This window comes from Salarias fasciatus, chromosome 18 (assembly GCF_902148845.1).
Source record: "Salarias fasciatus chromosome 18, fSalaFa1.1, whole genome shotgun sequence".
In the NCBI taxonomy this organism is placed as follows: Eukaryota; Metazoa; Chordata; class Actinopteri; order Blenniiformes; family Blenniidae; genus Salarias; species Salarias fasciatus.
In genome coordinates this window covers 17,730,216-17,755,627 of record NC_043762.1, presented here as the reverse complement: position 1 = coordinate 17,755,627, position 25,412 = coordinate 17,730,216, and the positions used below count along the sequence as shown (strand labels likewise).

At 41.8% G+C, this 25,412-nt stretch overlaps 2 protein-coding genes across 3 annotated transcripts in view; one reads left to right on the top strand and one right to left on the bottom strand.

The window, feature by feature from the left end:
• On the bottom strand, positions 1-10,071 carry cop1 (COP1 E3 ubiquitin ligase). 2 transcript variants are annotated; one of them, XR_003933422.1, is made up of 21 exons: positions 9,377-9,738; positions 9,210-9,269; positions 8,800-8,897; positions 8,372-8,436; positions 8,139-8,258; positions 5,625-5,693; positions 5,447-5,506; positions 5,212-5,291; positions 5,051-5,114; positions 4,708-4,822; positions 4,283-4,418; positions 3,884-4,027; positions 3,582-3,690; positions 3,413-3,494; positions 3,168-3,284; positions 2,220-2,337; positions 1,811-1,935; positions 1,556-1,716; positions 1,289-1,333; positions 559-1,153; positions 1-528 (listed from the first exon to the last, which is right to left on the bottom strand). XR_003933422.1 is itself a non-coding variant. In XM_030114687.1 (20 exons), exons 1-20 carry the CDS (start codon positions 9,736-9,738, stop codon positions 1,136-1,138), a joined length of 2,148 nt encoding a protein of 715 aa, XP_029970547.1. In that variant the 5' UTR covers positions 9,739-10,071; the 3' UTR covers positions 1-1,135. The 2 variants fall into 2 exon arrangements, 1 of the variants encoding a protein (XP_029970547.1); XM_030114687.1 differs by having other exon boundaries at positions 1-1,153; positions 9,377-10,071.
• A 9,362-nt stretch (positions 10,072-19,433) lies between these two features.
• Positions 19,434-25,412, top strand: part of pappa2 (pappalysin 2) — a 57,497-nt gene continuing 51,518 nt past the window's right edge. The window contains exons 1-4 of the mRNA XM_030115665.1: positions 19,434-20,410; positions 23,845-24,077; positions 24,198-24,425; positions 24,531-25,129. Coding sequence (XP_029971525.1) covers positions 19,450-20,410; positions 23,845-24,077; positions 24,198-24,425; positions 24,531-25,129 — 2,021 coding nt within the window. The 5' untranslated portion in view covers positions 19,434-19,449. The remainder of the gene's footprint in view (positions 20,411-23,844; positions 24,078-24,197; positions 24,426-24,530; positions 25,130-25,412) is intronic.

The following is a 25,412-nucleotide window of genomic DNA, read 5'->3' as shown; positions in this document are numbered from 1 at the left end:
TAGTTTCGAAATAATTTATTCAGTTATACAAATACAAAACCTCTCTCTCACTCAGTTATCATAAAATAGGCAGGTCTTGGCGACATTTCCCAAATTCACTCATGGGTCAGCATGTTTAACCACAGAAACTGACAGCAGTTCGCCCCAAGTTACAATGTAGCTCAGTACAGATGATACGTTTCAAACCTAAAGCATGTGAGGAGTGATTCCATTGCTACTTTAATAGAACTAAAGCTGATTCTGTGAGGTTGTAATTTTTCAACAAGTAACAAATAACTCACATACATAAAAGTCCAGTTCCAGGAGGCACCGCAGCTCAACACCTCAAGTTAAATGAGTTGTTGCGATAACTGATACGCCGTCTAATTTTGTTCTGATAGTAACAAATACCAGCACAAATAAAAGCATTCTTGAAATGTCCTTAATTCATTGGTCTTCCTTGACTTGTAAAAGTTACCCTGCATTTTGCACTCTGAAGCCAGACGAGGAACCGACAATGCATATGAAAGAATGAGATTCAAGTCAGACCTATTAAAACGGGTTCTCCCAATCAGAAACAAACACAGCTACACATAAGAGGTGAAAACGAGAGGCAGACGGTCAAAGAAAGGAAATTAAAAGCTCAATCAGATGACACTCCTCTAGAGTGTGATCTGCCTTGTGTCGTTTCGTCTTGTGCTTTGGCCTTTAAGAGAGAATGCATCCTGCAGATAGCATTTGGCTGAATGTACCTTTGAGAGTGGCAGATGAATTAAAAAAAAGAAAAAGGTACAAGTTTTGATTTGACTTAAAAGGCTAAAAAAAAACCCAAAACAAAACAAAAAAACTATTCCATCAGCTGAACATTACTGAAAAGAAATAAAGTCTCTTGTTCCGTTTCATGCATCAGCTGGAGGATTATCTAATGCTGTAACACAGCAGCACATGCTCTCCTGCCATGCTGATGGACTGGTCCACAGTCTCTGCTGCTGTTCCAAAGCTGGTAGCTCATTTAAAAAAAGAGAGGTGATATTTCCTTCAGCTGTCTTGCTGCTCATTGGGCAGACTGGAATCTCCCTGCGTGAATTACTCCTCTCGCCAAAAAAAAGAAAAGGCTGATGGCAGCTTCAAACACCACTGCATACAACAAGGTTCTTCAGACGAGCTCAAGCACCTGTGTGGGCAGAGAAGACACACCCAGGAGGTTAGAAACTCACTTCCTGCCTGGAGGAAACTTTCACAAAACTCTGACTGGGGTTAACTTATTGACTATATGAACACGTATTCACAAATTAAAAAAAAAACACACCTTGATTGTTCCTTGACTGTTGGCAGCAATCAGTACATTAGACTCCTGGAAAAGAAAATGTCACTATTGAAAACACAAATTACTGCATGGATGCGTGTTCACTAGTTAAACAATATGACGATTTAGTGTGATGGGCAAACAAATATCCCTCGTCTTGAACTGGGTGTCTCTTCACTTTCTGTAGCTTACATTGCTTTTAAGAAATATGAAGATATTGAAAAATGACTAGTAGGAGTAGGCTTAGAGTATTGGTGAAGTCAGACTCACTCCATCAGGCAAGGCCCTCCAGCAGACGGCACTAACAAACTCATTGGTGTCGTCTTCCTTCTTGTCCTTGTCTAGAACGCTCTTCACTGTGTCAAACTTAAACGTTAACAGCGTCTTGGAAAGTCCTTTGTAGTATAGATACAGGGAGTTGTTCTCACTGCCTGTAGACACACACACACAAAGATGTGGCAATCATCGCTCATCCTGTTATTTCTTCACGTGTGAGAAATGTTTACAACATTCTGTGATTCTTACCACAGGCCACGTAGTCTCCATTGGATGCCAGGCCGACGAAGTTCTTCTCGTTGATGTGACCCTTGAAGGAGCGCAGGCAGTGAGGCTTGTTGACATTCCACAGCTTCAGCTGACTGTCCGTTGACCTGCAAGAGAGAAAATGTGCTTGAATACATGTGAGTCAATAACTGCTTCTCTTTTCTGTTAATGAGTCATCTCCACTTCTGGAGGTCTTATTTCTAGGTTCCATTTTAACAGAAATGTCACAGTCCCTTTTTCTCGTCATTCTCAACAACATGTTAATGTAAGGGGGATTTCATACATGCATATAGAACCTCTAAGTTCCAAAAACATTAGAAACTTTTTCGACTATTGTATGAGAGAGAAATGTCGATGTGCTACCGCTGAAAACAAAACAAGACACACTTACGCAGAGACAATCTCCTCTCCATTGACAAACTTGGCGTAAGACACGGCTTTCCTGTGGCCTTTAAACACCATGATTGGCTGCTTAGTGTTGCGTAGATCGTAGTAGTGGACACAGTGGTCTGGAACATGACATAAAAATGTAAAAAAGTAAATAAAACATGCCCAGGAACAGTAAGGAACACTCAATAAAAAGGGACTGAAAACAACTTGGGGTGTCAGTTTGGTCCAGTAACCACAAGTAACACAGTCCTGTTAGGAAAATGGTGCAATGTTGGCATATGCTCAATAGGATTTTTAAACAGGAAACGTCTCCACCATCCTTGGTGTTTTGTAATATATGGTGCAACATGCCTGCTTGTTTCTGGTTCACTATTGTACCTGTGCCCCAGCAAATCAGCAACTCAAAGACTCAGCGCAGGTTTGCTTTTCCCCGGCTTAGTGGACTTGAAGCTCAGAGACGCAGGGGAACGGGGTGAATAATCCAGAGCGATTTACCACCACATAACAAAGTTTCTCTTATTATCCAGCTTTAGTTACATGACTGTGTCAGTGGACAACAAAGAATTTCTAATAATTCCTATTTCTCCTTGGGGAAATAATAAAGGAGGTTTTCGTAAGTGTGTCTGGAAGAGAGACCACCAGGGTCTGTTTGACCGCAGGAGGAAATGAGTGGTCTACAAGGAGAAGCTACAGTGGTGTGAAATGAGCAATAATTCATCACAACAGGCTAAAAAAGAAAATAAAGAAAAAAAGCATGTTTGTCTTTGTTATGTGATTCAGTACGGACATCTGAAAATAACTGAACTCACTACAAACAAAATCTAGATCTTATTTCAGTAAAATCTGCTAAAACACAAGGCTGTTAGGGGGTTTGATTAGATCAGTTAGACAACGAAGACAAACTGAAAAACATCTATCAGGCAAAACATAAAAGCAACTGAAGCCTTACCTGCACAACCAAAAGCCAGATGATATCTGGAAGTTGGGCTGAACTTAACGCAGCAAACGTTGGCCTTTGCCTCGATGCTGGCCACCGAGTTGTCAAGGTTGGTTGACCACAACTTAACTGAAGAGGAAGGGAAAAACACACACACGCACGCACACACACACACACAACGGCAAAAGAGACCGTTTAAACTCAGGGTGGAGAAGAGGTTTCAAAGATGAACGGTATGTCTGCAATGCTACAGTTACCTTTAGCGTCATCGGAGCCAGAGGCTAACAGTTTGGGGTCCATCAGATTGAAGTCAACACTCCAACACCTTTTTTCATGTTCCTGGAAAGACGACACAGACAATTAAAAACCCATCATGCAAATAAATGTGTCCCAGCAACTGAGCTCAGTCAGGAAAGGCTTGCACACCTGGTAGACTTTGGACCTCTGGCCAGTGAAACCATCCCACAGAATAACGGTTCCCTCATAGTCACTGCTGGCCAGAAGGTTCTTGTGATAACTGCTCCAGCTGATACAGCTACAAAAAGAGAGAACGTTTTCACAATGAGACTCAAGCCCAAAACCGTAGTTAGTTTCTTTTGGCTCTGCTTTTTCAATAAGAATTTCTTAGACGTTGTAAGAGAATTTGGTGATCTGAGTTCCCTGTCTTTCCCCTATGAGTTCAAGGAGTTGAGCGCTTCGGTGATGAATGATCAACGTTGCTTCCTCACCTGATTTTGGAATTGCAGGTCATTTCATTGACGGGGTAGTGGATGTCCACTGCATCCTGGATGACAGTGCCATATTCAAACACCTTGATCTTCTTGGTCACGCCAGCGATGGCAAAGTAATCACAGTCACGGTCAAACTCAATACTGAAACACAAGTGTGAAGGTAGTCAGTGGCCTGATTACAGCTGCTTCTATAGAGGATATATGTAAGTATCTTAAAACCACATAATGATACACTTCACTCAATTTACAAAGAAATGTTTGCTCAAGTGAATCATGTGACACAACTGTACGAAAAAAATACACATTGTCTTTGTCTTATAAATAAACATCTCAAAAACATGCTATCTAACCATAAATCTAATTTACAAAATTATTGCAAATGATTTTTTTTCTTACCTAGAGACAATACTGGAGCCGTTATAAAGGTCACTGGCATAAGAGAGGGTGGCCAGCGGCCGCACAGAGTTGTAGCGAGTGAACTTGGACAAACACTCCATGAAATCATCCAGCTGGTTCAGGTTCCTGCCCTCATCTGCAAGCAACGTACACACAGTGTCAGTACAAACACAACTGCGAATGAGATATATAAAAAAAACAAAAAAAGAAAAAGAAAAACAACATTTAGAAAAATTTATGTAAATGTTGAAAAAAGTTAGAATAACTTATAGAGTATACGCTTGGACCAGCATAACAGTATCTTGTCACTTGTGTTCTTCCTCTATGAAAATGTGCTTCACATTATCCAGAAAGCAACATAAAGTCAGTGTATTTACTGAGCTCGGGTGTTTGTGCTGCCAACAATAGCGATCCGTGAGGAGTACCTGTGATGCGAGACATTTTGTTGGAGAAATAGCACTGCTCCAAATCCTCAAAATGAGCCGTAAGCCTCTTTCTTCTTGATGCCAGCGTGCTGTTGTACCAAGTCTGTCTTTTACCCTGGAAAAGCAATCCGGAGTATTCAGTTAAGTGCGAGCTAAACTTGTACTGACAAGTGTCCTCTTTCAAAATGTACCCAATTACATTTGTACTAATGATGTAACGTGGGGGCTAAAGAACATATTATTGCAATGCATCTGACAAGAATAAGAAATTTTGAAAAACACTGATGTGAAGAACAACAATGCCATCCTCAGTGTGCATGTGTCAGGTCTCTTCCTAACATACCTGGGTTGTTCCGCCAAACCCAGGAGGCTGGTTGTAGTCAGGAGGTTCAATAATACTACTGCAGCTACAAAAAAAACAAAAAACAAAAACAGAAACAAATTTTGTCAAAAACACGACACAGTTAGAAAACGCACATATAATTTGCTAAAGTTTAGCAGTACCTTGGTGCAGGAGATGGAGCCTCGACATTAGGAACCGTACACTCTGCCTCCATCATTGGGGAGTATAGCCCGCTCATCTCCTGAAAACACAATCACTTGTTTTAACCTGTTAAAGACACCAGTTCTTCATAATATACTGCCTCCTGATGGCAGGCATTGCTGCACTGTGACTGTACATGGGGAGAAAATGGGAGCTATTGATTATTTCAGGTTTTAAAGGGCGCAGTTTAATTACCTCAACACGTTTTATGTCGTCTTCGAGAAAGTTGAGCTCTTTCTGTAGTTGCTCGAGTTGCTGTTGACAAATAAAGGGATAAAATATGACTCTATGTCTTATATGTAACTTTTCCTGACACAGCGAGTAGCTACGTTCGATTTTTATTCTCATCAAATAGCTACAAAAGCAGGAGCACCTCTCTCTTGTTTCTTCTGGCTTCTTTAAGGAACTCCATGAGGATCTGTCTCTGAGCTGCTTGGGATTCCTATTGGAGAAACAGACACCAAACATGATTAAATAAAAACACAACTGAAGCCAAACCTGCGCTGGTATGATGAAAATATGTTCGGATCAAATTTTCTCTTTATTAGTTTGTTGTCTCTTAGAAAAGTGAAATTCTGAAACCATATCTGGGGACCACAGTGGTTACTTGAATTGAAAACTCATGGTGACACTACCACACATCATCTTCTTCAGAAAGTAAAAACAAAGAACTGGACAGTAAGCACATTTCTCAAAACAAGTCATTGCATTGAATGATTTTTCGTTTTGGAGAAAAACACACCCACCATGACACCTGATAAAGACACCAGAACAGAACAGCCTCAGAGTGCTCGACAACAACTGACTGACGACTGCGGCCAGTAGTGTCTCATGCTTTGCATGCCTGTCGCAACAAAATAAACCAGGGGCAGAAAGTCACTGAAGCTCACACTTGACAAGATCTGCGAGGCCGGGAAAGATTTGCTTAATACCACAACGTCTGATGGGCGACCAAAGCCTGATCCCCACGGTGAAAATGTTTGCACTAGCACAAATATTTTCACCAAGCATTGTTTAAGGGTTACTTGTCCATGTTTTGGTTGACATTAAAGCATTGATTGGATCAGTTGTAAATACAATACATGACAGGAAAAACAATTGCTACATTTGATTATAGCTGTAGTAGCAGGAAATTCAACATTCGGAAAAGTCTTTACATTCATCGATTCAGAAATTCACAGCTGATTAAGCAAAATGAATTACTGACTAAACAAATTCAAGTCCAATCAGGTAACACTGAAATTAAACATGTCCAGAGGCAAATCTTCAGAGAAAAGTAAGAACACACACTAGTAACGAATCAGAAATGTGTCCTATATGTGGATTACAGGCAGCTGTTCAGCCAAAACAGAGGATGAAACCAGGAGAGGAAACTAATATCCGCAAGATGAGGTACTAGCAATTTAGTAGGCAGTATTGTTTATTTGAAATGTGACGTGTTTTTATGATTTTTTTTTTTTTGTGGCAATAATACAAAAATGACAAGCGTACAAGATAGAAAACTAATTTACTACTGGAAGGAGCTAGGAGAAGGCAGATCAAGAATCTACTGGCACTTTAAAATAGAAGAAAAGTGATCTCTCTCTACTCAAAGGCTGTTTGACAGCACTATATTTCAAGTTCTAATGGCAGAAAAATAACTTTCTGATCCAAATGAGTTCCCAAGTACCTTAATTCACCTTTGACAGAATCAGACACAATCTGCAGACATCCAAAATACCACACAAAAGCATAGATGTTTATCTAACTTTACACTGAAAACTTAAAACCTCAACAAACACGAAGAGAATTTAAGCTACTGCGGATTCACCAGACATTAAGCAACAGTCCTTAAGCAGTGTCTTATTTTAGATGCTTCTCATTCAATAGCACAGGTGTGAGTGCCGATCCTACATAGCACAGCAAATCCAAGCAGAAGACATTTATAGGTTTCCCTTTGATGCACGATGTCGTTGCAAACAGCTAGAAAGTAGCCTAAACACATGTAATTATCACTGTGTCACATGATGCATCTGGCATGGGAGAATAATACGACAATGGCAGCATAAATGTGGCAAAGTCACTTAAATTTGTACAGGACTGACGAAGAAAAAAAAAACATATTGGATTTACTTGAAACAAGTGGATTATCACAGATGGCATATGTATGTTGTTTGGAATTCCCTCACCACCACAGGCCTGCTGAGGCCGACAATAACGGTGTTGTACGTAGGCAAAAATGCTGTGACTCACCGAAGTTGCAATGAGTAACCCAGCAGCATGAAGATGCATGTGATGCAACTTATTTCAAAAACTGATGAACAATAACAACTGTGTTCACTATCTCTGTGAGAGTGGTGATGTGGCACAACACAGATGAGCAGTATAAATTGTAGCCCTCACTTCTCTATTAATGTCACACAGACTGACCAAAACAGGATGTGTCAGATTCTTCAGAGAATGTACTGTTTTGTACACTGTATAGTACTGTGTAGCGCCTTCACTGAGTGTCAGTCGAACCATTTGTCCAAAGCAGTTTCAAAAGTGATTATTAGCTTTAATATTACTCAACTCTCTAATCCTGACTCCACAACCTAAAGTTGGAACACACACCCTACCAAGTGCTACTCTACAAGATAAAGCTTGACTGCCTAAATGTAGAGTCTTATTTCTGGTCCTGGGGCTGCCACTGAGCAATGTGATTTAAAGTGATACTTTGCCATCTTACTGTTTATGTGATAAAAAAATGTTTATCCTGAAACAAGTTCGAACAGGTTGTGTCATCTGTGTCTCATATTACCGTTGTTTGAGTTTAACAAGCTAAAAAACCAAAAAACAGACACAAAGAAAAGGAATGCTCTTGAAAAGAGGAAAGTATAATCAGAACTTCTGTAAGATGTTTGCTTACCGCCTCCAGCTGTTTCTTCTTCTGAACCAGAAGCTCCAGCATGAGGTTGACATTTGCAAGGTCCAAGTTTTCCTGATCAGGACTCAAAACATCCTGAAAGACCTGCCACCTAGACCCATTCTGAGAGACGGAGACAATGATCAATGAACAGATTTTCCTGTCAATTTCAGTGTAAGCACCGTGCGTAGAATGTAAGAAAAATAAATGCTTGAGTTTGTATGTGTTGGACTTACAGGATGATCTAATTTTAGTCTCTTTTCCTCTGACCGTTGTTTCTGTTTGAGGATCAGTTCATTAACTGGAAAACAGATCGAGCAGGACAAAGATATTTAGGAATCTGACAGAAAAAGAAGCAAAGTGACATATACAGAAAAGCAATGTTGCACGAGTAGACGGTGAGTCTTTGTGAATGGCTGAAATATGACTAAATTAATTTTTTTTCCCAGATTCAAGAACAACAAAACACTGGAATGTGCTGATTACGTTTCTGTTTATCCAATCAAAGTCAAGAGTAGAAAAACTTACTAACCCTGTTACAAGTAAAATTCAAACATTTGTATTATATAAGAGAAAAAACTATTTGAAGAAATTTCAAGGTTGTTTCTCCTGTTACAGAAAACCACAAAGAGCAAACTTCAAGATTCTCACCAACAATACTTACCAAGAAAGTTTGGGTAAAGCTGATCCACATTATCAACAGTATAATTACATTTAGGACATCTGTTACTATCCTCCAAGCTCTGGCGAATGCACTTGAAACTGCAAGAAATGTTCAGATGATATCACTCACACAACATAGACGCACAGCTGACAGGCTGACTGGATTATATGGAAAGATAGACTTAAATTATGTGCACACAATGTAACATATCCAAATTATACAGTAACTTGCAAGGATATCAGAAATAGTCAATAATGCCAATGTCATTACTTTGAACAGATGCTGAATTTGTATGGATTCGTAGTGAATCATAGTTTGTGTCTGTAGGTTGCGCAGCTGTTTACTGATCAGGTATGCTATTTAAACATTTCAACAAGTAACAAAACCAACCAAGTAAATCGACTACTCACCAAAAACTGTGTCCACACTTCGTCATGTGTGCCTCCTCTATCATTTCAAAGCAAATGGGACTGAAAAAGAGAGAGTAGTGTCAAGCATGGTTTGTTGAACTTTTACAATAAATTTCTGGCTGAAATACAAGGCGGCGATTCACTGTCTCCGTCCTCAGAAAACTAACCAAACAAAGTCGTTGCTTTTATCCTCATATGAATTCAAGAGGCCGTTGTATAGGGGAGCTTGATGGAGGGATTTCTTTCTGCTGCCGGATGAGCCAGAGGGTCTGCTCAGGGAGGCAAAGCCGCCCCGGGACAGCGGCACGGCGGCCAGAGCTGGCACCGACGAGCTGCCCTCGCCGGCGGTTGTCACGGACCGGGAGGGCACAACATTTCCAGAATTGTTGCCATTGCTTGTGACGGCGTTGCCCCCGCCGCCACCGTTAGAGTTCCCGGTGCCCGCGGAGCTGCCGCCGCTGCTGCTGCTACTCGTGCTCGGTACTGAACTCGCCCCACCGGCGCTTTGCTGAGGCCGGTTGCTTGACATGATGCAAGGCCGACGAGAAACTCCCCGAAATCCGCCGCCGCGTCGCGGATCAAAGCATCCGGACAGCGCCGCTGCTCGGCTCCGTTAGCGGGTTGTTGCTCGCTAGCCGTGCCGCCGCAGCGTTAGCATCATTGGTGAAAGTGACACGGGCTAAACGTCCAGCGCGTACAAACTTGTCCTCTGGCGTCCGCCTCGAGTTGGTTGCTGGCGGCGTATCACAAAACAATGAGGGGTATGGCGCAAAACACAAACTCTGAGACGGCCGACTAAATAATCTGCGTTGTCTTGGAGATTAGCCGGCTAGCTTCTGTTGGCTACAGACAGAAATCTCTTGAGTTTCCTCAATTACTCCGGTAGACATTGCCCTTCAGAAGTGGAGCTATCGCCCCCTAGTGGCGGGGAGGTGGAAAAACCATTATTTATATTTTGGTGTTTTTTTTCCTGTTTTTTTTTTCCTCAGCAAGTTTTATTGACACGTTTCAATAATACAATAAGCAATTTTGACATATATACATAAAATAACGCGTTTTCTTAAGAAGAAAACACTTTGATAAATAAATGAAATAACAAAAATAAATAAGGAAGAAAGAAAAATAAATAAATAATGAATAAACAACACACAGATGTCTGATATACATTAACGGTTAACTAATTTGATTGTTTTGTTGATTAATCATTCTTCTTTTTCAAATTTTCAATGCTGTTCCAACATGTTCTGTAATTTTGAAGTTGTAAAAGAAGGGTTGTTTGGTGTCTTCAGGAATAGAATAGAAAAGAAAAAAAAAAACTTTATTTGATGACCCCGAGAGAAACCTTTGAACCAATGGACATGGCTGCTACATGTAAAGTGCTCTATCTGAACACTGGGATCAGTGTTTTGCTCAACAACACGTCACCAGAGACAGAGGAGATTGGGAATATGACCTTCTGATCAAATGAACTACTGTACCAACCAAACCACAGTTGCCCCCAAAATTAATATTCTCCTTTTATTTTAATAAAACATTGAAATTACTTGTAATTACATTGATATTAAGACTGCTCCTTTATATTATGGAAAATAACTGTCTTTATAGACATGTAATATGATTTTATAACGTTACATGAACTATTCCTGAATCAGATTTTACACTAGATTTCACAAAACACTGCTTTTATCCTGCAAAACAGAAAAAGACACTAAAATAACTTGTTTCCTAAACCTCTTTCTAAAGTTGTTAAAAGAACTTAGAAAGGTTTTCAAAATAGTCCTGCCACAAAAAATATACTGTTATACAAACATCAAAATTTGTAGTGAAACTCATCGTTATGTTCAGAAAATGACATTGCCCATTTAAAAGAACAAAGCCAGGCCCACTAACAGTTATAAGATATTTTATGCAGGATTTCCCTTAATTCCCTGATTCCAAATACCTTTTTGAGGTTTCATTATATAATTACTTGTGAATGTGAACAAAAGAAAAAAGAAAAATGCTTTACTGAGTGGGTAACAGTGACACATTTGTATTAATGAAAGAAGTGCTTGCTGTTGTTGCACTGTGATTACAGCCTTGTCACACATGCCTGTGGTGGTAGAGAGCTATTTTCTCAGCCCTCTCTTTGTCTTATGCTACAAATCACCTTTGATAGTTTCGTCTCCCAGCTGAAAAGATATCGAAGGCACTCCTTTCAAATGCTGCTTGCACGCTCGTCAAACACTTGTTCTGGGTTTATCGTTCTTTTCATCAAATAAACAGACAACAAGGGTAAAGTCTGTCCCTCGTTGGAATGTCTGTGAGTTTTCAGTGTACCATGCATAGCAGCTGAATGCCAACAGCAGCAGCTGACCAGTTGACAGGTCTGTCTTTGAGCCACCAAATCTCAGCAGTGACTATATTCAACCCTGGCCCTTGCCTCAAGCAGGGCATCATCACCATCTTCATCATGGAAGGTCCCAATACACGTGTCCTTCTGATCGAGCGTGTTCTCCTGTGAGATTCTGACTGCCTTAATCAAGATTTTTGGACCTATTTGGTGTCATTGAAAACAGGGAGCACATCCCTTTTCTGCTTGTGAACAGTTCTTCGCTTTGCCTGATGGAGTTTACACCAGGAGCTTCTGTGTCAAACTGTTTGTGTTGGTCACTGGTCATTCACAGTTTTCCATATGAGTTCTCTTTCTTGGAGAATTTCCTCTGATGAAGTGTGTGAGAGCAGTGTGATTATCAGAGTCACATGTAAAACATGACTATTAGTCTTTTTCTTCCTCACCTGCTCCAGTTTGTTGTTCATAAAAAGTACACAACAGCCCTGGTGGTTGTTTTCCATGTTCCTCCTCATCATCCTCATTTATTCTATCGAGATCAAGCTCAATCTGAAACTAAAAGATGAGTTGAAAGAGCTGATTTATTTTTTCAAAATCACTGGAAAGACACCATTTGGTCCATCCATGACAAGCTCCTACGATAAAACCCATTTCTGTGGACAGAATAGTGATCTCTCTCACTGTAGCCCTATTTTGGATAAGGTGGGTGAAGAAGATGCTCAGATGATCTTATTTGGTTTTAATGAGTCTATTCAGCAGCCACCTCGATTTGCAAGTGACCAATGCACTTTTTCAAACAGGAGCATGGATGAATATTTAGGCAAATTTTGAATGTGTTGTATTTCAATTTGAGAGACTAATGTGAACTTAAGGAATTGTTTGCTACAGCAATATGAAATAGTCAGATCACTTGGAAAAGCAATGAGTTTAGTAACAAACACAGTGAAAAAACAAACTTGATATCAATATATTAATTAAAAAAAATACACTTCAGGGTAATTTTTTGAAGCATTTAGAGGCCAATCATATTGGCAGGTTACCATTTAGAAAATGTATTTCCTGCTACTTTGGCAATTTTGTTTGTCATAAGTCTGCAAGCGACAGATACAGGAAACAATTTAGAAATTTTTGATACCACATAAAAAAAAACCCAACATGTAACATAAAGTTCACTTACTAAACTAAAATGAACAGAAATCATGGGATACATGCAAGCTGTCATTGCTCTGTGCAAGCCACCTTGTGGCCAAACAAGAATTTAATGTGACAGCACAACACACAATCACAATTTATGACTAGATATTGCCTGCTGTCACACCAGCAGCACCTTTAAAGAAAGTTGAACACACAAACACATTCTTCTTGTTACCTCGGTGCATCAGGGATGACACAAAAGCTTTGCTCTCTGTATGTTTCTGTTATATTAGTTTGGTGTACAGAGGTACTTATTCAGATTTTTTTTTTTAAAAATTACCAATCATTGTCAAGTTTTTGAACTATGGGAGGAATTTAGAAAATGTAGAAAAAGCAGGACAGGGAAAACATGCAAACCCCACCCAGAAACATCTACTGTTCCAACATGAGCTCCCAACATTGTCACTTGAATGCAATGTTTTGATGCTGAATTGATATTCCTTCAGAAAATAATCATTTGCATGACAAAATAGGCTTGAGTGGAATTTAATCAAATCACATGCAAATGTAATCTTTAGTTTTAGGTCATCGTTCAATCTGTTGTAGGAATATCGACGTATGTGAAGTGTCAGACGTGCCTCACTGCACTGCAAGAACACTGGTTCCTTCTTTTTGGCGATGAAAAAAAAATCTATATCCAAAGGATTTTAGTCCACCATAGAAATAGAGTGTCTCCACATGTATGTCATTTTTTCCAGATGATATTGCCTTTACATCAATAACAAGCAGGCAGGTCACATTCGCAAAGGGCAGCCAACGGCTAATCCAAGAAAAACAGTGTCATGTAATTCAGGCATCCACCTGCAGCTTTGCAAATAAAACCTAAGGAGTGCTAATGTATTCACGCTCACAGTTTATCCAGTTTGCTACTTGCTTTTCCATTTTTACCTCCACATGGGCAAATAAGGGGTCCTCCACGTCGGCACGCACAACATGGATTTTCCCATGTTTTTGTTTGCGGAAGAAGTTTATATGTATCATTATGGAGCTCGGTTCAGATTTGAAATGGGGTTTTCACTGAGAGGAAAGTTACTGAAAACACTGAAGAGTAAAATAATTTCACCGAAATGGACCACCGTGTAAAATGTCTTCCCCTGTTTGGCCTAGGTTATCATGCTTGGCTCAAAAAAATGGTAAAAAAACTGTCTGAATAATAAAGAAACACCTAAATTACATCATGAATTTCACTTGGGAGGCATATTTTAACATGTTGACGCTGCTTTTCAAATCTTCCATCGTGATAAGTTTCTCAGTGCAGAACAAAACACCTGCAGTACTGTATATACATTGTGTTGTATTTGTCCCCCGAGCGACCCCCCCCCCCCTCCTCTATTTTATACCAATGGTACTGAAAAGCTTGCCTTTTTTTCCCCTTATTCTCCTTTTCTTCTTTCTTTCCCCTGCTCATTTGTCCTGCACATCAGCCTGGATTTGCTCCCATTGGGTCCCCCTCTTTTGCATGAAGATCCAGGTTCTGTGTGTGTGTGTGAGTGAGTGTGTGTGTGTGTGTGTGTGTGTGTGTGTGTGTGTGTGTGTGGTGACGGGGTGGAGCTCGGGGGGTCAGCGGTGTTGCCGCGTTAGATGTTTAGTGAGCAGCAGAGAGGTAACAGAGAAAGAGTGAGTGACAGAGAGGAAATAATGAGGGTGTGTGGAGAAACTAATGAGTGGCCGAGTGAGTGAGGAAAAGCATGTGTGTGTGTGTGTGTGTGTGTGTGTGTGTGTGTGTGTGCGTGTGTGTGTATGTGTGTGTGTGTATGTGTGTGTGTGTGTGAGGCGAACGAGAGAGAAGAAGGGAAGGCAGAGAGTGGGCCTCAGGGTCAGTGGGGTCAAGACGGACAAACTCGGATGAAGGATAATCTGTGGAGGTCCCTTGCAGTGGGGGGTGAGGCCCCGGTGGAGCACGCCCATTCAGACGCTCTCTCTCATACACACTCTACCAGACACAACCTTCTTTCACTCTCTTCCTCTCTGTCTCTTCTCCTTCATCCTCCCTTTCACGTCCCTCCTTTTTTGTTGCGTTTTCTAAACTCCCCCCTCCTATTTCTCTTGTGCCCCCCCCCCCCCCCCCCCCCCAAACACAGTTGCAGCTGGATTTCAAAGGGCACTTGGCCAGCAGAAAAAGCTGAATGTTTAGCAGGCAGATCCCTCAGTCAGGCAGGCTGGGATTGTGGAATTCCTGCCTCCCACTCTTTAGGAACCGTTTTTTGCCCCTTCGGGGGCCCCTGCCATAACTGCCAGTGGCCTCCTCCTCCATCTCCATCTCCAGGCTCTGGCCAGGGCCCTGTTTGCAAATTGAGCCTGACAAAAAACAGTAGGGTCTGTGGGGGGGGGGGGGGGGGGGGGGGGGGGGGAATAAGAGGTGTGGAAAAACAGTGGTCTTTAGCGGTTTGTTTTGTGTTTTATAATTACTACGTGGAAGATGAAGTTTGAGGAAACACTGGAACATGTCTGCGTCACACACCCAACAAAAACAACTGTGAAAAACGGCACCGAAAGCATCAGCGCTGTGAAATCATCCAGTGGTGAAGCACGCATGTATGAAGATATATGGTAGTAATAAAATTTCATGTAATTTCCATTGTCATCATAGATTTGCTTCACAGTGTCTGGAAACAGCAGTACACCTGTCTTTTGAGTTAGAGAGACTACAAACATAGCCAAAAGCTATTTTCCCCTTTGCAAGGTATTTTTCACAAGTTAAAATATTCATCCATGGACGATAACCTGCAAAAACACAGACATGTCTGAAAGAGGTGAAAGATTCGGATATGAAGAGCTTCTGTAGAACACATGAATTTCACCACATCAAATTCAAAACTGTTGAAAATTCAGTGTGAGATATTCACAGTAGACTCACTACTGAGGTGAGTTGTCAAGCTGCCTCTTCTAGTCCTTCAACATGTAATGAATAAAAATGATGATGACTTTTCATTTTTTGAGAGTCTGACATTAACTTACCATTATCAACATTTGATGTCAGTCACAATAACTACTTTTCTCATATGACAGAGTTTGTGATTGAGCAAATTCCACAATGAGTTTCAACATTAGCTACACTCTAATAAACTCAAACTTAACAATACAACTTGAAATAAAAACAATTCTACAAATTTAGAAAACAGTATCAGTCGTATTTGATAGTTTGTGTCTGTGTGTACATTTTTGTGTATATACAGAAGATAAAACCTTTACTCTCTCATGCCTCAGGCAACTGCTATTTACCTCAATTATTAACCAAGAACTACAAATGCAAGTGATGAATTTGCATTTTCATTTATGAGATCGCAACACAGTAATGACTCACATCTTTTTTCTCTCAATCGTACCCCTCCCCACTTTCGCCCCATCGCTTCCTCTCCCCTGTTCAGCCCTTTTTCAGCAGTGTCTTGGCTCACACCAACACAGGGATTCGGAACAAAGCAGGTAGCATATTTGGATGATAAAACACTTGGAGAAACCCTTTTCATGTGTAAGACAGATGTTGTGCCTGTCTGTGTTATACCATCACCGAGAGCCAGAGCGTGAGCAAGTGAGTTAGATAGATCAAGAGAACGGGGAAGGAGAGAAGGAGGGAGGCAGAGCACAGAGAAAAAAGACCAAGTGAAAAGAGAAGGGTTATTCAGATCTCACCTTTTTCCTTAGATGGCAGAGAGAGAGAGCGAGAGAGAGAGAGAGAGAGAGAGAGAGAGAGAGGCAGAGATCAAACACTTATGTCACTGTTGCAGAAGAAAACACCCCTCCACCTCAAACCCAGCAACCTCCGCCATCATTCATCCTTTGCCAGGTTGACAGTAGAACCTCCCATTTAAAACACATTGAAGATGATGAAAGAAAAGTCTGTATACTTACAGAAGTTTATTTCGAACTACGGTACTCTTTGTATGTAAATATTGTCCTTTTCTTAAATGTCATCAAGGAATGGATAAATTGCCCCCCCCTTTTTTTTAAAAAAAAGAATTGATAAATTGATGATGTAATAAGGATACCACATTCCCAGGCCTCAACATTAACACCTTCCAACAATCTAAAAAACAGGATGGAAAGCAGACTTAACATGTAACTCATTCGATCTCAACAGTCACTACGGCAGATGGAAAAAAATTCCTTCAATCTGCTCTCTTTTTACAGTCTTTTACATGTTCAGCACCCTGCATAACTTTATCACAATGCAACAGAGAGGATCTCTGAATCCAGTGAACACTTCCTGCATATGTGATTGCTTATTCATTTTTTCACTGGTTAATTTTGAGCCCACTTACTGACAGCTGCAGCAGTGTGGACAGATGGGAATTTTGGATTTGCATTTTATCAAGTAAAACTCAAACTAGTATCACTGCCATTGATACTCTGAGCAAAGGGTTGCATGTATTTAAAGTCCGTGGACATACTAGCCCTTCAAAACACATGATCTATGTACTTTTAGACCTTGCCATGTTATGTTGGACAGGACGTGTTTTGAAGTTGCAGGATTATAAAATGCCAGATGCTCTGTAAATAGTTTAAAATTATATAAAACTGTGTGAGACATGACCTGTATTTTCAAAGAAATTAAGAATAAATAGCGGTAACACTTTCTGATTGCTAACTTCTCATAATAATCTATAAGCATGATCAATTAACTCAAGCTCAAGGGTCAGTGGTCTATGCTGTGGCAAAAGTACAGTGACGACACTAAGGTTAAACTAGCAAACAATTAATAATTCTTTCAACCGAGGGAATAAATAGAATATTTAGTTCTGGTAATATAAACTGCCCTCATTAACATTTCAGATTAATCTTTCAGAATCCCCCCCCCCCCAGAAAAAAAAAATCTTGCAGTGAGTGAAAATGTTTGATGGCCAATTTGGGATTCTATTGTCACAGTGGCTATAGAGCAGTGTTGAGTCAGGACGTATTTATCAAACAGGCCCTTCAAACTAATCAAACACGAGTACAAAACTCGATATGCGTGTATAATCATCCAAATTTTGCAGATGAACTTGTTCTGATCTGGTAAGTGACACAGCACTATAAATGTGCATTGCTAATTGCTAAAATATAAATCCTTCTGAACTGCTGCAGCTGGAGAATGTTGTGTGGATCATATTGTCTACCTGTATGTTTAATCAGATAATATTATGTAGAGAAGGTATCAACCAACGAATACATCGCTGCAAAATATTTTCCCTATGTTGCTCTTTAAAACACTGTAGAGTAAAAGCAAAAGCCTTCTCTCACACCAAAGAATGGGCACCTTTAATTCAATTGTGAATGATTGTAATACTTCTTCCACCCCTGGAGATTGAGGTATGAATGCATAAAGTCGGAAAAAAAGAAGAATAAACACATAAATAAATTTTACAGCCTCTTTCCTGTGGGCCTTGGGGATGCACAGCACGGGAGTGGACAGGGAAAGTGGAGAGAAGAGGATTTCCCTTGTAAAACTTGAGTGTGTGAGGCAAGGTGGGACGCCTCCCCCTCTTCCCTCCACCTCTCCCTCCTCCACCACCGCTTCCCCTGCCGGTGATGCGGGCAGGGGCTCCCAGATAAAAACCTTTGGACTCCGAAGAATGAGAGAGAGAGAGAGAGAGAGAGAGAGAGAGAGAGAGAGAGAGAGAGAGAGAGAGAGAGAGAGAGAGAGAGAGAGAGAGAGAGAGAGAAGAGAGAGAGAGAGAGAGAGAGAGAGAGAGGAGTGAATGAAGGAGGATAGTACTACTACTGCATGGGCCGGTGCAGAAGAGCAGCAGCAAGTCGCTCTCTGAAGCGCACAGAGACGCACAACAATACCCAAAAGAGGAGCTGACGCACAGTTGCCGAACTGTGATTTATTGGACTATTTTTTTTTTGTTTTGTTTTGTCCTCTCAGAAATTACAGGACAGCTTCTGCACGCACTTTGCACTGCGCTTTATTTTGCTTTTGGAGTTGACTTTGTTACACTGATTCACCTTGCAGTCATATTTTGGAGCAGGACGCACTAAATGATGTCGCAATGTTCAGGTAAAGAGGAATAGAGGGTCTCGTGTAAAGCCAGCGTGGAATTAAAATTGGCTTTTAAAAATAACATTTTTAAAAAAAAAATACAACCTGCAAACACAACAAAATCTCAGAAATAGAATACTTATTACTGTGATGCAAATATAAATCAACCTGGTGTCGCATAAAAAGTGTATCGTTACCTCGTGTGCACACTTAGGTGTTTTTGTTTGCAGCGTCAAAGGTCCTGGATGCTTTGCAGAGGGTAAACATGAATGGGAAGGAGGCAAAGTGAAGCCTCTATTAATATCCGCGCATATGCAGTGTAGACATCCAATGCATGGATTTCGGATAACTTTGGTGATGATCTGATTGTTTACTATAACTCTCCGTACATGTGTGTGTTCATTAGAAAAAAAATCGCCTGCCTAAAACCCTCAATATTCAATGAGTCCATGTGCGAAACGAATGTAATATCGTTGTTAATAATTTGACCTCTTCGGAATGCACTGATAGCTTGTATTTGATTACTCTCATAATAAGCGCAGTAAAACAGGTTGATTTTAGACTCGTGCAAGGCAAACCAAACAGCAGTGTCTTTATCTGAGGGACTGTGCGCAAATAAACCTAATAATCATCGAACCACAATCTGTTGTGAGACCTTTTGCTGCTGACCCGAGAAAAAGGACTGAACATAAACTCTTCTTTGAAGTCATTTTATTATCTCCAAACCTTCAAGATATCTCCTTTGCCCTGAGAAAATGTTGTTTATCAGACTACTGGCTATCTTCCTCGTCTTCATCACTAACACGTGGCTGCTCAGCCCGGTTCGCTCTGACGCGCTCAGCCGGTACAAACGCGCCTTGGCTCGGCGGGCAGACCGCGAGCTCTCCAGGCTGGCAGGTGAACCGTGCACCGTCCCAGGCGTCTGGAGGTCCCGCCGACAGCCCCGCTCCCTCTCCCTGTCACAACACCGCCCTCCAGCGGCCCGTCCGAGGACGCACACGAGCCGGAGAGAGCCGTACTCAGTCGGGAGCGCTCCTGCGGTTTGCGCAGGAGGCTGCAGGTTTGACACCGGGGCGCAGCGGGTCGCTCCCGCGGGGGAGGAGAGGGGAGGCTGGGGTGACCCGGAGGACGTGGCCGTGGGAGCGAGGGATGGAGGTGACACGGCTACCAGATCCTTAATTGAGGGAGACTCTAGAAATGACAAGAGAGACGCCGCTCCGCAGCCCGGGAAGCCTCTCGTTGGAGACGCCGGGCGGAGCGCCCCTTCCTCCGGACGCACGTTGTCCCCACACGACCCCCGCTCCAGGTCTGTCCGCAGCCTCCACGCATCGTTCCGTTACGAAGAAGAAGGCAACTCCAGCTGGGAGAAAGTTTCCGCCGACAACTTGACAGACCACCAGGGCGTCCGGGTCCTGCACAGCCTGCAGCAGGGAGACGGAGACCACCGGCCCTCCGCGAAGACCCCGGAGGTGGGGACGGACGACTACTCCGGGGAGGTGGACGATGCCGATCTGCCTGCCAGTTTGCCCATGGGCGGCTGGGGCGGCCCCGTGCCGAGGGTGCCCCCCTCCTGGATGAGCGCCCTGTACTTCAGCGGGCGCCGGGAGCAGCTGAAGGTGAAGCTGTCTGCGGGGCTGGAGCTGCCGAGGGCCGCGTTCAGCCTGGAGCTGTGGGTGAAGCCAGAGGGCGGTCAGAGCAATCCTGCGGTCATAGCAGGTGGGTGTAAACTGCTCATTACTGCATCATAAACACTCATAGGTTATAAAATATACATTTTTGGCTGTTTCCTACAGAAAGCTCTAACCACAGTCTCCTGGCCACAAGTTGGACAGGTCTCTTGCGTTTGACAACATAATTATTTTCTGCTTTAACCACACTGGCTTGGTCTTGATGTGAAATGTTACTTTTGCTCTTAACTCTCTGTTTGAGTATTCATACTCTGTTACAAGATTAGAGCTGCAAAGTTGATTAGAGTTTAGAACTCTCACCTCAGTCAGGATGTCTAAGTTCAAGTCTGTTTTGGGTTTGGGGTCTTTTCTGTGTTGGGGTTGCATGTTCTTTGTGTGCACCAGAGCACTCCGGTTTCCTGCCACATACCAAAAGTATGCATTTGAGGCTATTTAGTGACTCTAAATTGTCAGTGGGTGTGAATGTGAGAGTATCTGTCTGTCTGTCTGTCTCTTGGTGTGTGCCCTGCGGTCAGCTCTGGCCCCCGAGTTGGACGGAGCAGTGCAGAAGATGGATGAATGAATGTTAGAAGATATCTCTGTTAACATATCAGTCTGATCCATCAATCCGCAAGTGCATGCACATTCACAACCATGGGCAAGTCAAATTGACCAATGACCTCAAAAGCATGTTTTTAATCCTGTTGCAGAAAACTTGATTACTCAGAGAAAACTTTGGCACTCAAAGGGAAAACATGCAGCACAGAAAGGCCTGGCCCAGGCTTGAACTCACATAGTTCTTGCTATAGAGCGAGTGTACTAATAATTGAACTACCACCACCCTGTCAGTGTTGCCTGCATCTTTTTCTATTTTTTCTGAATTGATCTTCAATTGGTCCAGTCCAGCTGCAGCAGTAATAACTATTTACTTGTTTTCCCTCTGTGCTTGTTCCTGATATACACAAACAGAGAACAGACTCTGCTGCCAGAAGGGCATGTTGATGAAATTATGACCACTCTAATGCTAATAGCAGTAATATTCACTGAGTGGACTGAATTACCAATATATTGGATAATCAGTTAATCATGTGATTGAATGAAAAAGCAATACTGCGTAATATTCTGTATTCATCTATTATAAATATGAGGTTGACCAGAAAACTGTCACTGTTGGCAAGTTGGTACATGTCATTCTAGTCAGCACAGATGAATGAATGAATGAATGAATGATTTGATAAACACCAACGCCAATAAAGTACTCTCTCATTCTCTCCCAAGGCTCACATCTAGGTTTGACAGCAAGAGCAACAACAAGAGAGTTGTTTGGTGGAGAAAATATGTTAAATTTTTCACGAGAGAAAACTCGTATACTCAACTCTGCTGCCGCCCATCCAACAAAGACATGTTCCTTATATATATTGACCATTTCATGTGGAACTTATTGTGCAATATTATAAATAATATCTATTACCCCGAACACAAAATTCCTTACATTTCATGGCTAATTTAGTTGTAAATGATAACTAATGACAAGATAATGGTTAATCATTGTTGTCAAAATAGTGATACTAGCAGGTTAGATGAAGACGTTTACTTGTAATGATGATGGTGCTGTTCTTTACACAACAAAGGACAGCTAAATCTTGAGGTAGGGCTTATCTTAATGTTGAGGAAAAAGCACCATCTGCTGATCATAACAGTTTTTTGTTTTATTTTTTTAGTCACAGTAAAAGGAAATATATTTTCATCAAAGAAAGGGAATCTACATCTACAAGTATGTGGTCAAAAACCAAAAAATTCCCAGGGTGTGTTTCATTCAGCCTCACTCGCCTGTGGGTTTCCATTGATTCTGAGCAGTGGCTCCAGACACATTGATCCAATGAAACCTTCATTTCTGCAGGCTCTTCACATAAAGATGAACATTCCTGTTTCTCCAACTTCAACAATGTTGCATTCTGAAAAGCTGCACACTTGACAGAACAACACATACATCAAACAAATTGAAGAGGATAAAAGCACTACGGTGCAGCGCTACAGCTGTCCAGATATTGAGGGAGACCACAAACTGTTACGTCCACTCACATTTACCCTGATCAAAGATCCAACTCCATTACTCAACTTTTTCCTCTCATTGTTTCCTTATGTGATCGCGGCATTTTGTGGCATGGAATTTTCACTTTGTAGTGTCCTGAAGGAATTTGACAAATAGCGTACCGTCTATTGTTTCTGTTAGACATAAACTGACATCAGTGTGACTTCAAACCTTTGGCTGTTATCTTCCCAACAGCAGCTCCTGTCTTGTCTGATGACAGGTGTTATTACATGCCCAAACAATTTTGACCAGTTTCTTCATCAGTGTGTTCAAGTTGAAAATCAGTATTTGCAGCTGTCAAACCAAACTAGAAGATTTCAGTATTTTTAGAGCTGCACTCATCAATGTTCTCACCAGTAATTAACAACCAACACTGTCAGTTTTAAAGAACATTTATCAAGTTTTATCTAATTGTTTGCCAATCATTTAGTATAAGAAAAAAATAGGATTTCCCTTTAAAGAAACACATTGGTATGTCAGTGCTACTGCTGCCAAGTGTTTACAAAATGTGCAAGTCCACAATCATTCAAATGTTAGCATACAGTAGTTATCTCAGACGAAACACTACATTATCCCTGAACATCATTGCCATCGTTGTTGCAATTAAAATGCCTTCATTGTTGATTGCATGGGTAACTAAAAACTACTTTGATCATCAATCCATCTGATTTTGTTTACACATAATGCAGCTGATTTTCATGTAGCACCTTTAGGATTTAGTTCATCACACAGACATAGGCTGTTGTGGATACTGTTGTTTTCTTACTGGACATTTTGTCCAACAGTAGCCTGCATGCAGTGTAACCTAACTCTTGGCCAAAATAAACTCTAGCACCCACTGTTACTTTCATGGACAAAATGCTAAACCATAAAAATAGCTCATTTGTATCGATGGGAATACTTTGTTGCAGTTGCCCACTTCACACACAAGCACTCATGCATGTACACACACACACACACACACACACACATAAGCTTATAAACATGCATGCTTACTTACAGCACTGAGGAGGGTGAAGGGGTTCCCTGACCCTTTCCTGTCCCAGTGTTTGACATCTGGGGAGCAGATGTGGGTCTGAGTGTGTGTGTCTGTTGCAACAGCAGATGGAAACATCAGGTCCTTGTCTTGGCTTAGTGAAATACCTCCATCCTCCTTCCTCTCTGTTCTCTCCTGCCGTCTCTGGCTCTGCGCCGTCTCTCAGCCTTACTCGATCTGTGCATCAGCCTCTGTACACTGCACTCACTGCTGCAGTTACAGGAGGATAGTTTACATGTTTTGGTGGTTATCAATTCATTTCTTTTTTGATAGCAGTCAAGCTTTGTAGGCCTACTTTTCTACAATCCTGCCATTCTATGATGAATTACAGCAGTGTTCTTTCTTTGTACGATAGGTGTGTTTGACAACTGCTCCCACTCATTGAGTGAGAAGGGCTGGTCAGTAGGAATTCGCACCGTGGATCCTGCAGGCACCAAAGATGCACGGTTCTACTTCATGCTCCGAACAGACCGGGCTCCAAAGTCCACCACTGTGTATAGCCACCAGAGGTACCAAGCCAACGTCTGGACTCACCTGATGGCTGCTTACAATGGCCACAACATGACCCTATATGTTGATGGAGCCAAGGTGTGTGTGGCTTTGGTGCAAGCTTGAACTTCATCGAGTCAATATTCTATTGTAACCCAATATTTCACTAGTGACGATTACTTATAAGATAATGCTGAATTCTCTTTGTTTTTTTCACAGGTAGGGGAAAGTAGTCTCCAGTCTGGGAATCTCTACAGCCCCTTCATGAAGACCTGCAGGACGCTCTTTCTTGGCAGCAACCAATCTGATCATGAACACAACTTCAGGGGTCTCGTAGGCGGTGTGGTTTTGTGGTCTTATGCCCGCTCCCATGAGGACCTGCTGAAACGGCCTCTTCAGATTGACAAGAGCGTTCCCATTGTGGCTATGTGGGCTGATTTCACAGATGTAACTGACAGTAATTGATGTCATAATCTTTATATATCATAATTTCCTGCTGTGTATCAGAATTTGAACATAATATTTCTTGTTTTTACTTGCTTTGATCTTTAGGTAGAGCAGCTCTGGACTCCATACAAAGCAGGCCTTCATCCTACTATTATCACAGCTCCCATCCCTGAACAGGAGCATGTCTCTCCTTTCCTGCCACCCCCATGCGGTCTGACACCTTGCGACAATACAGACATCATCTTAGGCTACAACAACAACTGGCAGCTTCGTTCCCCCAAGCGAGTTCGCTACCGTATTGTCAACCTCGCCAATGATGACGGTGGAAATCCAACAGTGACTCAGGCTCAGATCCACCTTCAGGACCTGGCTCTGACTGAAGCCTTCCGGCCGTATAACATCACCTTGGATCTCAGTGTCCACACTGTCAAGAACTCCAGCCTCCGGGAGAGGTTTATTCTCAGCAACTGTCGAATCGGCAAAATTGGGAACCGCCAATGTGACCCCGAGTGCGACCACCCACGGACGGGCCACGATGGAGGGGACTGCCTCAGGCTGGGCCCCTGCTACAACTGGAAGAGACAGGATGGGGTTTGTAATATGGAGTGTAACAGTATCCACTATGACTACGATGATGGAGACTGCTGTGACCCAGAAATCACCGACGTGCTCAAGACCTGCTTTGATCCTGAATCTCCTGACAGGTGAGGCTACGGGTGAAGTGTGTGTCATTTCAGTGCTCTTAGTTTCGTTTCTTTTTTAGCAGAAATATTATTCTTGCCATGGCCTCTTGCTTTCCAGCAGTTATTTTGGGATTGCTGAAGGGTGCTGTGCTGTTTTAACCACTGGAAAATTGTTTCTGCAAACAACATTTACAAGACGTCTTGAGTTCATTGCGTTCACTTGAGACCCATGATAAGGCAGTTCAAGTCATAGTGGAGTCTTTCAGAAGCAGAATAAATCTGAATGTAAAACTTTATTGATTGA

Excerpts from the sequence above, each read along its gene's own strand:
- cop1 (XM_030114687.1), bottom strand. The coding sequence starts at position 9,738 with ATGTCAAGCAACCGGCCTCAGCAAAGCGCCGGTGGGGCGAGTTCAGTA. Across the intron at positions 2,338-3,167 it reads TCTGGCTTTTGGTTGTGCAG|ACCACTGTGTCCACTACTAC; the intron begins GTAAGGCTTCAG and ends GTCATGTTCCAG. Across the intron at positions 1,334-1,555 it reads GGAGGGCCTTGCCTGATGGA|GAGTCTAATGTACTGATTGC; the intron begins GTGAGTCTGACT and ends TTTCTTTTCCAG.